Here is a 16,494-nt window from a genome sequence, read left to right on the forward strand (position 1 = left end):
TTTCAAACTTTATGACTATTATATATCTTCGTTCTTTCACTACAAAAGCCTGGATTTGTCACCCTTAGCAAACTGACGCCAAAGAGTAGAAATAATTTTCAAATATTGTAACCAAAATTTCTGCATTGTTGCTGATAATTATTTCTCAGAATCCTTAGTCCCTAAATGAGCTTTGCCTGTACGTATATAGACTGCCAGCCTATCCAACAGTGAGCTCATATCAGCCTCAATCTTTTCAGTAAGTAAGAGTGAAGGCTGATGGTGTCCACATGATAAATAACTCTTTTCCAGGTTTTGCAATGGAACGAATATGGTTGCTGTCGCTTCTAACAAGTAGAGTGCTTCTGGGGTCTGCTCAGTTTAATGGCTACAACTGTGACGCCAACCTCCACAGTAGATTTCCTGGTAAGTCTGAACCTAATCTTTTCTCTAATTATATCTTGAAAGAGTGATTATATTTGAATAGTAAGCCCTTAAATACATATGGAAAATGGAGGGGGGTGGATATCCATCTACATTAAGTGGATATTAACAAATGGCAAATGACAAAAGACATTTTTCTGGAGTTGTAATTTATATCCACATTAACATACAAAGTGTTCATCATAGTTAATATTATTATAATGGCTGCTCACAAATGTGAAAAATATTGGTTATTGGGTGATAGAATCGGGAGAGGCTAATTTCATCAAAATTTGCCTAATTGATGCCTTTTTCTTCCTTGTAAGTTAATTCAGACTTTCAAAACTGCCCTTATATGCTAATAGATTTACTTAGGAATAATACTTAAGAAAATGTGAAATATAGTACATTACTCAAAAATATTATTTCAGTGCAATGACGGTCATTACCAAAATACACAGGCCAACTTCAGTATGCATAACACAGCAACCATCAATATTGTGACAGATATGAGATTTTTGACTATATTGATGGACACGTCCCACAGGTTTCTAAAATCTACACTCAGTGAGAAGATTAATTACTGAATTATCAGTGTTTCATTTAAGTATTCATCATTTTTATATCAGCTAAAGTTAGAGAATCACAGTTAAACACTTACAAAATAAAGACTAGAGAGTCTGAAATCACTTTTCCAAGTTTGCCATGCAAATTGAAATGCTTTCTGTCATGTTTTATATTTCTCAAACCTGCCAGTACTCCTGTGTTCAGAGCATGCCTGAGCAACAGCATACTTGGATATAGCAATCAGTAGGTAGTTATCTAGTTGACATGGGATTTCTAATTTTTATGAAGAGAGGTAATCTGGATTGCTCTCGAACAAGAGCCAGAGTGTGCAGGAATGTCTTCAGGAGCCCAGACTTAGTATGCAAGTGCTGGGCAGGTTAAGAACGACCTGGAGTTCAGGGTGGGGAATATCTGAAGGTAAGTCTAGCAAGGTATTCTAAGGCAGGGTTGTTAGTGATTTTGAGTACCATGCAGGAGGGTTTTTTAAAAAATGTTTTTTTGTAATGGAAAATTCAAACATATACAAAAGTCAAGATTAGTAAAACAAGTAATTGTACTGACCATCCAATTTCATCAATTATCAACACATAAATTTTGCTTCATCTCTCTCTCCTTCTTACCATTCCCATCCCTGGAATATTTTAAAGTGAATTCATTATTCATGTTTCAGAATGTATATGTGATGGAAAGGAACTCAAACAAAATCTTCACCCTTTTGTATATGTCTAATAAACTTAACGATAATCCCTTAACATATCATCTAATACTCAGCTAAGTTGCCTTTAAAACATCCACACAGTGTATTTGTTGACATGTGTCTTTAGTCTATTTTAATTGATAACAGTTTCTCTCTGTCATTTGCTTTTCTAAAATGCTGCTTATCTCTTCAAGTAATGTGGAATTCTGACTTTGGATCTGGTTGATGCAGCTTCAATGTGTTTGTTATTTAACATTCTCCCCTTTTTCCGTATAGCCTATAAACTAATTACAGCTAGAGATGAGTAAATTCAGGTTCAGTTGTTTGGACAAGAAGACTTTGTGCGTTATTTGTGGACAGTATTTTGTCTTTATTTTCTTGGTGATGAAGACACATTAAGTCCTTTTAAACACATTTTTTTAAGGATCTTACATGGTCATGTTTTGTTTTATTTTTGTTTTATTTTTGTTTATTTTTTATTTTTTATTTTTTATTTTTTAATATATGAAATTTACTGTCTTGTTTTAGAAAGCCAACCTTGGGAGAAGCAAAAGATAGAATCAAGTTGGAAGAAACTAGAGGCAGAGAGAAATGTCACGAAGGCTGTGTCAGTGGAAACAGCAGCAGGAGACAGCTCTTAAGAGATATTTTTGTGTTGGACTTAACAGAGTTTGAGAACGGGTTCAATTGGGGAGGTGAAAGAGAAGATGATGATGATGTCTTAGATGATGTTATGAACTTGGATAACTGCATGTTGATACTGCTGACACCAAAAGTTTAGGGCATTTGCATGTTTTAGAAAGGAAGTTTAGTCTGGGAAATAATGAGTTTGAGGAGCTTCTAGAATTTATAATGACAGCTTCTATCCAATAGTAGAAAATATGGACCTGGGTCTGAAGACAGAGGTTGCTCCAAAAGATAACTGTGTGGTATCTGAGTCCCTGTGCAGTGAGTGAGTAATGAGCGGGAAACAGGAAACTGAAAGGTAGGAAAATAGACTACTCTTTAGATAACATTGGTGGTGAAGGAAAGAGAGGAGTGACCTGAGCCAGCAGTTTAGGATTTAGGGATTAGAGGACTAGAAGCAATTTAGTATACACGAGTAAAGGAAAAGTATTCAGAGATCAGGATTACCAATAAGAAAATAATTGATGTAATGAGGAAAGAAAATATGGAAAAGAGCAAAGATACAGGTGGAGGAGTTGACATTGGGAAACTGGTAATTGTTTCTTTGATTTAGGAGAGAAGGAAAAATAAAAGACATGGGCAGGGAAGTTGAAGAATACTAATCGTGATGTGGAAGGCAGAGGCCCTCAGGAGAGTGAGGGCCCAGAGAGTGAGGTCAGGACCTGGGGAAAGTGGTCAAGCCTTACCCTGTTATGCATGAAAAGAAGGCCAAAAGGTAAAAAGATTTCCAGGCAGAGAGGATCCAGCTGATGTTGTACTTAGATACTTGTAAACAAAAGATGTAAATGAGCCAGAAGTGAGTAGGACAGCATAGGGAAATACATTACATTTAAAAATGATGTTAAAACATTCAATTACAGTGGTGCCCACTGACCACCTGCATCAAAATTACCTGGGATGGTTATTAAAAGTGTTTTAGCCCCAAAGTGTTTACTCCACTGTTTTACACCAAATATAGTGTCCAAATCTCTGATTGTGGTGCTGGGAATCTATCTGTATTTTAAACCCTGCAGATGAGTCTAATATGCATTCATGGTTAAAAACAACTGACATAGTATATACTATTAGTTTCTTTAGTCCATTTTTCTAATTAAAAGCACAGGTCTGTGTTAGGAAATAAAATTAAAGATAAAATCTTCCCCCAATCCAGAAATGCTCTCTGCAAGGCAGTAGAGATGAAAACACTTATCATTGAGCGAGCATTAACCAGAATGTGATGCTCATTGTAAGCAATCCATCAAGAGATTGCACAGAGAGAAATCTTGGTCTTTTATATAGCCAAGCAGATGCAACCCATTACATATATTTTCAAGATAAACCATAACTAGTCCTCAAATAAGAGGACTTGACAGAACCATTTGTCACGTATAGTTCATTCTAAATATACCTGGTGATTGGGATGACCATCTGTGTTAGCATATTGGCTTTATCTAGAGGAAAAGTAAACTTGTATCTTCCCAAAAGGAAGTACTTTTGTAATTTTGAGCCATGTTTTCTCTTGGTTTAGGATCTCGCACTCCCATAGAAACTGTGAGGTAGGAGTGTTATTTTCCTGGATGTTTGTATTTTCAAAAGATGGTTCCCAGATCCTTGAAAAAGATTCTCAGGTCATAAAGCTGACAGAGGCCTTTCTAGTCTTCCTAGGATTCAAGGAAAGGCGAAAGTATTTAGAATTATAAGTTGTCTGATGTAAATGGTTTAAGAAAAGGGAGGGAGAAGTTCCTTCCCTTATTTTAAACAGGGAGAATTAAACCTCTTATTTTTAATTTGTATATGACCTTATACATGTTAGCACTTTTAGTACTGTTCCACTTAGACAGAAAATACCCAGACTTACCAAATGCACACGCACATGCATGCATACACACATACACACACACACACACACACACACATGCGTGCGCGCGTGCACGCGTGTGTGCAATTTATTTATTGCAATATAAAATCTGTATTTAAAAAATCTAAGATCCAGATAACTCCAAAGTCCCAGGAGAGGCTTTAAGTTTATATGGATATTATTTTCAAGTGAGCCCACTTTTGCAGGTTGTTTGCAGAAGAAGACCAGAATGAGCAAATAAAGCATAAAGGTTAATTGCTTACTCCCCTCTTGACTTGTGGCTTCTCTTCCACATCAGGATCACCCTTGATATCATCAGGAGCTCCACAAGCTGCTCAGATACTAAGCAATGGGATAGAATGAGAATGAGTCTGGCAAAGGAGAGGGGCTATCTAAATGCAAAGTAATGCTAATAATGATGAAAGTAATCATCTCACCCTATCTGACCTTTGCTGTTTTATGACATTAGAACTATTTTCTTTCATTTCCATGGCATTTATCCTTGGGCCAAGGGAACTGCCATGGTCTAATTCATTTTAAATTTAAAGGGATACCATTTTATTTTAAAGGTAGTTAACTCTTGGCTATCTAAGCCAATAGCAGGGAACAGACCTATACTCCACTGGCATTATGGTAGTGCTCTTCCCAGAATAAAATTCAAACCACAGTTTACTTTTAGAGTACCACAGAATTATTTGGCCTAAATTAAATATATGGATAAATGCATTTGGCCTCTATGACTGACACACACCTTCTGGAACTATCTCCTTTTTTTGGAAGATGGTAGCATATAAGGGTTAGCCTTAGCTTCTAAGAAGTCTTTAATGACCATCAAGGAAAGATTAGGTTTGTGGCACCAGAAATTTGGTGGCCTGACACCATAAGAATGGTGAACTAACCACTCATGGGAAACTGAATATAAGTCAGTGTTACATAACTTGTCATTTTGTATTCTATTTAAACTATTCATATTCTATTTAAACACTAATAAGGAAGAAACCAATGGGTTCAATGTATTGAGTGATATACACATTACTAATTCTTTCTTGTATTCCTTAGATAAACCTATAAAATCTTTTAAAATCATTTTACAATGGGGAAATGGAGGATTAGCGTTTGTTTAATGATGCAAAGCTAGAAATTGACAGAGATGTAAAACTAAGACTCTTGCCATCAAACCATGATGCCTTAAAGTGAATTCTGAATACTAAGTTTAACAGAATCACAATGGGAATTACCACAGTAATGAATCTGAAAAATCATATAGTAGGAGAATTTGTTTAGCCTTTTTAGTGCCTACTTGACTAAGGAAATCTTTTTTCCCTAATACCTATTAATATTTCAATAAACACCAATGTTCCAAAGGAAATAAAATTAAGCATCACAAATTTCACAGAATTTAGGGGTGGGTCAAACAAAATGAACTCTCTATTCTTGTGTTAGGCTTTGCTTAATTAACCATTGCATTTCTCTGTGCCCAAAGATGAAGTCAGAGTGGATAATGGACTAATTATTCAAGGGAACATGTTTTGGCCTTTCTATGATAAGAAAGACGAATTCTCCTGCCTTTCTACATAGTAGTAGTGTTTTGGTCTCCAAGTTGTCCGGACAATGCCTGCCTTCTGCTTTGCACCTGTGATTGCAATTACTAGACCAGATGAGGCAGAAGAAGTGATCCAGGCAGGGACCACTAATCACTTCCTGATTAATCTAAATGATAAAATGCAGTGGCAAGCAAGTCCAGTAACTGAATATTTCAGAGTCCATCCCCTTTTTTATTTCAATAAAGAAGTTTTTTATTGCATGAGTTTTTCGCTTCCTCTGCTTGTATAAGTAAAACCCATATGCTTTCTCCTGCCTGAAAAAGATGACCAATCTCTTCTGGTTCCAGAGAATGTAGAGGAGCTAGTGCAAATATAAGCCTGCAAAATTTGCCTCAAACTGCGTATGAATTTCCTGAGGCACTAGACACGACAGCTTGTATTTGCTAACGAGAAACAGATGTGAAAAACCAAGGTGGCAAGAAACCCATTTGGTGTAGAGAGGAAACTTGAGTTCCTAATCCACCTTAAATTCTTCATCAGCTGCTGGTATTTTGTGTAGATGAAAATCAATACCCCTTTAGGAGTTCTTGCTCTTTTAGCTCCAAAACCTCAATATCGTATAAACTCTTGTCAAGGGTAAAAGTATCTTTAAAAAATGAGTTAAAACAATGAACATAGCATCTGTTCTCTGAGCAGTTTTAAGTTTATATATTGCCAAATATTACTCCTCTCATTTTAGAGAGATAGAAGTGGAAGTGATATGTAAGTTACTCTTATAATCTGCAAGGATGGTATAAATTAGTTTTGGAATGTCTATTGGAGTTCAGGAAGTAAATTATTTGCAGGTTAGATTTTCTTTTTTTTTTTTTTTAAGAGAGCACCAATTTATTTATTTATTTATTTATTTTAATATATGAAATTTATTGTCAAATTGGTTTCCATACAACACCCAGTGCTCATCCCAAAAGGTGCCCTCCTCAATACCCATCACCCACCCTTCCCTCCCTCCCACCCCCCATCAACCCTCAGTTTGTTCTCAGTTTTTAACAGTCTCTTATGCTTTGGCTCTCTCCCACTCTAACTGCAGGTTAGATTTTCTATGGCACTACAAAGCAGTGTACTCTTCAGTATACAGAACAGACTCCTCCTATTACATTGAATAGGTTTTGGTTCATACTATCAGTTTCAATGCAATGCTACTTTTAAGTGCATACAAACCAGTCCATGAATAGAGATACAATTCTAGTCACAGGAGTACCTGCGTCTGACCTGCACAGAGCCTCCACCTGCTCACAACAGACCCCCACCCCCACTCCGTGTGTCCTTCATTTGTTCTGGCGAGTGCCCACAGCATGGTTGACATTTGAGGTGCTCCTCCGGTTATTAAACTGCTATGGTTTACGGAATGGGGTAGAAGTGGGGGCAGAATACTGATCCTATTCCCAACTTTGTTTCACACACAGCCACCTGAGCACTAAAATAAATTTGTTTGGACTCAGGCTCACAAAGCTTTTTACGAACCCTCTTTCACTGAGATTCAAAACCAGTTCGGCAAACCTGGTGGCTCAGTCGGTTAGGTGTCCAACTCTTGATTTCAGCTCAGGTCATGATCTTGCTGTTCATGAGATTGATCCTCATGTCAGGCTCTGTGCTGCCATGGGATTCTCTCTCTCCTCTCTCTCTGCCCCTCCCCCACTCTCTCTTAAAAATAAACAAACTTAACAAAAAAAGTTCCTCACACAAGGAAAGGAATTTTCTCCTTCATGATTCCTCCTCCCCTCTCTCTCCCTTTCTCTCATCCTTTTTCAACCGACCTTCTCCCTCTTGCCAGCATATAAATCATACAAATAGGTATGTGGTGGCAGTGCTTAATCCCACCAGATAGCATCCACCCCAAGGGTTAGCTTCTGCCCAAAGTATATGGATGTGACTAAGCAGTTCAATTGATTAAGAGACTTGAAGCATTGGCATCACCTGGGGGCTTGTGAGAAACACATAAATCAGGTCCCATCTCAGAGCTACTGAATCAGAATCTGCATTTTAATAAAATTCACTGGTGATATATATGCACAATGTAATAAGTGCTGCTTAGAGCACGGTACTCATGATGTCTTGCTTGCTTTGTGTTGTTACATAACCACACTGTGTATATCAGCCCCAGGTGGCTGTCATGCCCTTGCTTGCTATTAATGACAATAGGAATCAGCAAATCTATCACTGTTAAAGGAGAATAATTTTAAAAAATCATTAATAATAAGGCAAGATAGTAGGCTACCAAGACTAATTTATTTTAAAAGGTTAAATACCCCCCAAAATATAAAAAAATCTATCAATTTCATAATACTTAATGGGTTGAGTTTTCTCAATTGGAAGTCAGAAAATACCTGACATTAAAGATATTGATGCTTGTCTAAAACTCTAAAAACAGGAATCATCTCAGGCACGTGGCAGAGTACAGATAGGAAATATGAGTTCTGGATGAACAGTAAACATGAAATCGTATTAATTGCACACATATTTGTGAATCTTAGAACTTATTAAAAGTTAGAAACCATGTGTGCTGTTTGTGAAGGAATTGAATTAAGCAAATTTTAATAGACATTTGTTGAGTATTTGTTAGGCACTCTGGGAAAATCCAGAGCTTTCAATGAGTTCATAATCTACTGGGAAAGCAAATATCCATTCCCAGATATAATATAAGCAGAACAGTAGAGTCACAGTTAAATGGATGCAAGGTAGAGCCCCAGAGAACTATTACTCTCCATTGGGAAAAGAGGGAAAGTCTCATTAATGGACAATGTATATATTATTTTTCTGTTTTCAGCTTATTTCTCCTCTTATTTGAATTCTATCATTGGGTGTTTCATCTATTATTATTGTTTATGAGTGATACATTGAGTATTTGGTATTCTTAAATTTATATTTTTCACTCTTTTCTATTCTCCAAATAGTAGACTCCTATTTCTGACTACCTGTTGTACATTTCTGTTGAGTGTCCCACATATACCTCAGCCTCTCAAAAACTGAGATTTTCATTTTTCTTTCCTGCATTCTTTATCTCAGGAAATAATCTAGTCACCCACTAAAGCTAGAAGTCTGAGTATCAGTTTGAGATCTGTTCATGCCATCATCTAATCATTTTCTTATAGAATTTAGACCATTGGAATTTATTTTTTCTCAACAATCCCTTCCAAGCACTCCTCCCTTATAGACACATGGTTGTATATAATATGGTATATAAGCCTCATCTTTAGTAAGCTGCATTATAATCGTCTAGTTTTTCTGTCTCCTTGAATTAAACATGAGCATCTTGAAGTAAAGGAGTGTTACTAATGCCTTTATCTTCAGAGTCTAGTACAGAGACTGACGTGTAATATGTATACAATAAATGGTTTTTAAAAATACTTTGTTGACATGAACTGGCATGTAGTTTAGGTCTTGAAAATAAATAGGAACAATAGCCTCCAGCTTGTATAAAACTTATTTTGTGTTTTAAACTCCTGTGTACTTCACCTTTTTTTTTTTTTTTTAATATTATGCACTGACCCCAGAGTTGCTGATTTTCATGCAGATTTTTACATTTTCAGGTTAGGGGTGAAGAACATTTTGAGCCACTGCTTTGTGGGGCTGAGTACCAGTCTACAGCCCAATTTTTGGGGGTGTTGCCATATTTGTATTGTAGAATATGTGTGTACAAATTATTTGAACAACTGTATTGACCTGTGCTCTGATTATTCCAGGTAACAATTAGAAAATGTTAAAATACATATTCTGATGCTAGTTAAAGAAATGTAGGTCTCAACAGTATTGAGATGAGATGAAAATCATTCAGTCTATCAAAAGCTGGGGATCTTTAGTCTCATCTATATGCCATTGAAATTAAACTAGTTGCGTATGGAACTGTTGAGGAAAAGAACAAAGTTAGATATACTTGTTAGGTATATGAATTATATGCTACAAATATATTGTCAGTGATTGTGCCTAAAGGGAAAAGTGTAGTTAGGTTTTCTAGGAATGGAACTTTATTGGGAATGAAGTAGAACGAGATTTTTATTCATATGGATAATTGGATTCATCCTTTCTTTATTCCCATTTATATGGTAACAATGCTCTCTCAACTCCAAATCTGGACACATTTTTTTATGTCGTAAGAGATAGTTGACAGCGACAGGATATTTAAAATTTGCATAATTTTCAAAAATGTGAGATAATCTCATTGCCTGATTGATAGGTGAGAGAAGTGCAGAGCACTTCTTTTTTTTTTTTACCTGAGTTCGACTCAATACTGCATTTTTTTAGTCTTGTGAAACGCTTAACTTGTTTAAACCATCAGGGGAAAAATAGCCATTCTGGCAGTATAACTGCATATAAGCTCTAAGCCGGCCTGCCGTTTTAATAATGCTTTGTATGTTTAAACACAAAACACTAAAAATCAAAAATCTAAAGGTATTTATTTCTTGATATTTTTGTTTTTAACTTGTAATCATTGAGTTGCTTCATACTCAAGTGTTGTTCAAAAGGATATACCAACTCAGTCCAGAGGTTGGACAATAAAAAGGCTCCAAAAAATTTAGTTGTTGAGAACAACTGTTATTCACTAACTCTGAGGAAAAAATTTGTCTTCTTTTTGCAGAAATTGCCCTTCAGCAACTTAAAGTATCTCTTCTTCCTCCTCAAAGCATCACAAATGGAAAAAGTTGTGCTGAATGGATGTCTACAACCAGGAAAAAATGTATTTCTCAGAAGGGACAGTGAAAAGTCTTTAGAAAACTGGGTTAGGATGGATTTGAACAGATCTCTTTTCTTACACTGGGAAAAGCGTTTCTCTTGTTATCATATCTCCTAGTGAGATCAGCTTGTAGCAAATTCAGTTCCATTTCAGGAGTTACAAGCCTTCAGTTAAACACAGAAAACTGAAGAGAGCTGTACATCTGGACAAAGTAATCTTTGCCATTTATGAAGCTATTCTAAGTATCAGTTAATTCCTCTCAAAGGTGAAGAAGCTGAAGTCTTTAGGTGGTTTAAATTACAGGGAATGATACTTCCCCTTTGTAACGTATTTAATGATATATATTCACTTTAATACATTTGTGATATTACATGTAATGCAGTGATACTAATTCCCTATCTACTGGACATCAAGAGAGTTCTTAGTGAACTCCCTGGAAGCTAAGATTTGATCGACATTGAGGTAGATATTTTGTTATCTTACAGAGACCATTTTGTATGAAAAGGTTTCCTGTGGTTTTGCCCTTGTGTTTGCCACTTGACCTCATTTTCTACCATTTCCTCCTTTGTATTTTAAATTCTAATGACAACATAATTGTCCAGCTCTCAACCAGGCTTCAGCATATTTCGCACTTGTATCATTATTCACACTGTCCCCTCTGTGTTATAAAATTTCCACTCCTTTATATCACTAACTCCTATTGGTACCTCAAAACTCAAGTCAATGGCATCTTCTCCAAGAGGCTGTTCCTAACCAGCTGGCCTAGGTGAGGTTCACTTTCTGTACTACCCCATAGCTCTCTGCCCAATCTTTCTGTCAAACTGGGTCATGACTATTTCCTCTTATGGACTATGATCTGAGAATAAGTACCACTACTTTGTAAATCCTCAGTTTAGTCTATTGTTCCAATATTTCATGTGATTAAGTAATTCATTACTCACATCAATGAATATTATAGCTTCCTTCTTTCTGGGACTTTCAGTATATAGAGAAGATAAATATACAAGTACACAAATACATACATGATTTTAAGGCTATATGACAGCATAATGGAATGACATAATTTAGATTTTGGATCAGGAAAATCTTTGGGGAAAAGACAATGAAATTCAAGACATGAAGAATAAATAGGAGTTAATTACACAAAGACTGGGGGTATGAAGACATCCTAAGCAGAGAAAAGAGAATTAATGGTCTTGTGCAAATCTGTACTAGGCTTTTTTAAATGCTCACAGCATTTTGTGGAGGAATAATTTATATAAAATAAGATGCACCAATTTTAAGGGTGCACCTTGCAATTGTTTAACATATGAATGTACTTACGTAACTACTAACCAGATCAAGATAGAGAACATTTTTATCACTCCACAAATTTTTCTTGTTTCTCTTATTCTAGACAATTCCACCCCAGGAGGTAACAGCTACTCCGGCTTTCATCACTCATTGTGATGCATTTAAAAAACTGAAAAAAAAAATTCAGTGAAACAAATATAGGGAGCAAGGGACTAGTAGGGAGAGAGATGTGAATGCAGAGATAAGAAGATGGCAGATCATGGAGAGTCTTGAGGACTTGGTTGGATTTGGAATTTTGGTCTGAGTGAAATGAATAGCTTTGAAGACTTGAGGAGAGGCAACATGATTAGATTCATGTATTAACAGCTATGCTAATTAGAGAGGGTTAAGAGTGGAAATAAAGGAGTCAGTTAGGAAGCTAATATAATATTCTAGGCCGAGAGATAATGGTGGCATGAGCCAAGGAATAGCATATAGATGGAGAGCAGTCAATTGATACAAGATGTGGGAGCCTGGGTGGCTCAGTCGATTAAATGCCCAACTCTTGATTTGGTTCAGGTCATCGTTCATGAGACTGAGCCCCACATTGAGCTTTGTGCTGACAGCACAGAGCCTGCTTGGGATTCTCTCTCCCTCTCTCTCTCTGCCCCTTCCCAGCTCACATGTGTGTGCACACACTGTCTCTCTCTCAAAATAAATAAACATATATATATATATATATATATATATACACACACATATATATACACATATATATATACACATATATATACACATATATATATACACATATATATACACATATATATATACACATATATATATACACGTACATGTATATGTAATCTTCAAATTACATAATATATATATACACGTACATATATATACGTATATATATGTACGTGTATATATATATTATGTAATTTGAAGATTCTAAACACAAAAATTTATTAAAATGAACTCTATTATTTTAGTAAAGATCATCATTAAAAGTTATGATTGTATTTAAACAGCTAATGTGGCTGAAAACTGATAGACATATTCTCCCAATTTTAAGTAGTGCTTATTATTTCCTCTACTGTACTTCATAATGAATTCACCTATGAAGGGAATATTGCTTGAAGTTTTCTATAATAATTAGGCTAATGTATATCTTTTGGCCATGAAAAAGATTTTCCATCTTTCTCTCTACCTTTAACCATGAAAAAGATTTTTTCTTTTTGTAATGAGCTTAAAATCATAACCAAACATAGAAATTTTCATTTTTACTTATTCACATTTTCAAAATATGACTCACTTAGCCATCAAAAGCCACCACGGAGAATGAATACTCCAAAGAAATATGCTGTTGAACACTTTTACCCTTAGATTAGAATTGTGGTATTTAAGTGAATTAATTCTATGCCAAAAAGTCTTGAATGATATTTGCATATTACTTAGGTGAACATCATCTCATTTAGTAAAATTATCTTTTAGTTTGCTTGTTTTCTTTTTTAAACAGATTTATTTCTCCAAATAGCTTAGTCGGTTTTTGTTTTGTTTGTATCCACATTTAGAAAATCTGATGCTTATTTTTGATTCTTTAAAAAAAATTTTTTACATTTATTTATTTTTGAGAGACAGAGTGAAACAGTGCACGAGTTGGGGAGGGGCAGAGAGAGAAGGAGACACAGAATCTCAAGGAGGCTTCAGGCTCTGAGCAAGCTGTCAGCACAGAGCCCGATGTGGGGCTCGAACCCATGAACTGTAAGATCATGACCTGAGCTGAAGTCGGACACTCAACCAACTGAGCCATCCAGGAACCCCTTGATTCTTTATCTAAGTGGTAAAATGGAGTGTTAAAAAGTGGCAAGCTTACTGCATTAATGTCCTAAGGCTGCCATAACAAAGTGATACAAACAGGGTGACTTCAAACAGAAACTTATTGCCTCATAGTTCTGGAGACTAGAAGTTCAAAATCAAGGTGTCAGCAGGGCCATATTCTCTCTGATGCTCTGGGTAGAATCCTTCCTTCCCTGTTCCTAGCTTCTGGTCATTTGCTGGCAATCTTTGCATTCTTTGACTACTGATGCATCACTTCAATTCTGTGTCTTCACATGACATCCTTCCTACGTCTCTGTCTTTTCATATGGCATTCCTTTTATAAGGACACAAGTCATTTTGGATTAGAGACCCACCCTATTCCAGTGTAACCTTATCTAAACTAATTACATCTACAATGACCCTGTTTCAAAATAAGGTCACATTCTGAGATACTGGGGTTTAGGGCTTCACTGCATCTTTTGGCACATGATTCAACTTGTAACAGATACCAAAAACAATCAAAGTAAGTTTCTGCCTCTGGGGAATTGCCTAGCAGCCAACCTCTCCATTTGCTGCATATATTTTCTTCATTACATGTAGAAAAATAACTACATAGAGGTATGAAAACGTGTGTGTGTGTGTGTGTGTGTGTGTGTGTGTGTGTGTGTGTGTATGTGTGTATGCTCACCTGTACAGACCTGATAACTCATAGAGTAATCATGGAAACTGGGAAAATGATGTTTTAAATTTCCATGCGTAGTTCATTCCTTTTATTTTGGCATAGTTACTGGCAAAATTTTCTTAAAGCAGGCTATGCATGTTTTTTGTAGTATCAGCACATTTGTTTTCATTCCTTTCTCTCTAGAGTAATTTAATATAGGCAAAATAAAATGGAATTCTGACGGATGGCTTATGTTTCTCCATCCTGGGTAAGATGGCTTACAAAACACCAAAATGCTCAGCAATATGGCTTATGAGGGATTTTAACTGCTTCTTCCTTATACTTGGGAAAACTTACCACTTGCAGTGAGTCTCACTACTCTAGACAGGTTATCTGAATAATTCAGGTAATTACTCTGGTTCTGAATTTTCTCTGCAAACCTGATTTTGCCCCTTCAGTTCTCTAATCATTCTGTAACACTCAACTGACATTTAATGCAAATCTACTGTGTATCAAACACAAAGAAACAGAGATGTTTTATAACTCCTAAATAGCTAAATCTAAGACTATTTTCCCTGGCTACTTCTCTTAACAACCTTCACATTGGATCATGGTGTATTCAAACATAGGAATGAGTTAAACAGGCTGAGGGATGAGTAACTACATTAGGAGATGTTATAGTTATTCTTGTATCCTGCACTGTGCTTTTGTGACTAATATTAGCTTTCTATATATTTTTATTTCAGCTGAAAGAGACATCAGTGTCTATTGTGGGGTGCAGGCCATTACAATGAAGATTAATTTTTGCACAGTGCTTTTCTCGGGTTATTCTGAAACAGATCTGGCACTGAATGGAAGGCACGGGGATTCCCACTGCAGGGGGTTCATCAATAACAACACCTTTCCCGCGGTGGTCATTTTCATCATCAATCTCAGCACCTTGGAGGGCTGTGGAAACAACTTAGTGGTAAGATGAGTGTAAAATCCTGTGCTAGGTTTGGGGTCACAGCAAAAATCTCTCCCCGTTTCATGAAATCATCAGAAGCCCAATCTGTCTTTCAGGAAGAAATTCCAATAAAACTGAACAAATCACTTCCGTTGCTTGTGTGAGGCTTTAAACATACAATTTTATTTTCCAATGATAGTTCCCCTTATTGTAGCTGAGCAGTAGAGGGGCTCGAGATCAGCTACACTACTCTAAACAACATTATTTGTATGAGTGACATTGATAAATATTTCTCTACACTTTATCATTAGCTATGTTTCTCCTGCTTTTTATGGAACTGTCTTATCATGCAGAAATTGTTTGCTTCAGTGAGTTGGACAATGGGTCCCTTGGCCTATTGCCTCTTAGTGACCTCATTCAGAAAAAAAGATGAAATATAGAATGGGAAGCCTAGACTCTCCTAAGTTTCATGTTTACCGTGGAATGATCTACACCAGTGTCGTGTGAAAGAGGGCTGTCAGCATTTCCGGTGTGATTTTCTCCATTGTGTGGGACTGTCCTTTGAATTTCAAAATGTTTTTCATACTCAGTCTTACTCATGAAATCCCAGTAGATTGTTCAGAAAAGGAAATCTCTCTAGTCATTGTGAAAATCAAATATTTCCATCCCCAAACAGAGTCACTAGTCTTTGCGATTCATTATGTATGCTTGCATTGAACACACACACACACACACACACACACACACACACACAGGAATTGAATAAGGAATTGATTCTCCCAAGAATTAAAATTAATTGAAGTATAAATATTGTGATTTGAGGGGTGTTACACTGAAATTCATTGAGCACTATTTTTCATTTTGCTTGTTTAAATATATTCTTATTGGTAAATCTTAGCACAGACAAAAAGGAGATCCAATGAGCGTGACACTTAGCACAGTGAATAAGGAGAAACTGGCTTTTCCTCTTCATAAATTATTATTTGGGATTAAAGAGGAAGGCTTAATTTCTCTAAGGACAGAGTTTCTAAGACTTGATGGGGGATGGGAGACAGGAAAAAGATTTCTCTGATTTCCTTCTTTATCTTTTCCCAGAGGGTAGTTAGAATATTGTGCCCATGACCATTTCAAGCCTGCAGCTTGAGTATTATTGACTCTTTTTATTAAAAACATTTATTCATCTCTCTGAGTTGTGCACAGAGAGGTTATGAGGTGGGCCTGAGGGAGTGTGACGCAGGCTGGTTATTATATGTCTGTGTTTCCTTGTGAAAGGAGAAACCCACGTGGAGAGACAGAGTTTCCCTCCCCCCACCGTACCCTGGGGTCTT

At 36.3% G+C, this 16,494-nt stretch overlaps 1 protein-coding gene across 1 annotated transcript in view; it reads left to right on the top strand.

The window, feature by feature from the left end:
• Nucleotides 1-296: 296 nt before the first annotated feature.
• Nucleotides 297-16,494, top strand: part of ZPLD1 (zona pellucida like domain containing 1) — a 45,111-nt gene continuing 28,913 nt past the window's right edge. The window contains exons 1-2 of the mRNA XM_049628111.1: nucleotides 297-405; nucleotides 14,967-15,187. Of these exons, the coding sequence (XP_049484068.1) occupies nucleotides 300-405; nucleotides 14,967-15,187 (327 nt within the window). The 5' untranslated portion in view covers nucleotides 297-299. The remainder of the gene's footprint in view (nucleotides 406-14,966; nucleotides 15,188-16,494) is intronic.

Source organism: Panthera uncia, chromosome C2, assembly GCF_023721935.1.
Source record: "Panthera uncia isolate 11264 chromosome C2, Puncia_PCG_1.0, whole genome shotgun sequence".
Taxonomy (NCBI): Eukaryota; Metazoa; Chordata; class Mammalia; order Carnivora; family Felidae; genus Panthera; species Panthera uncia.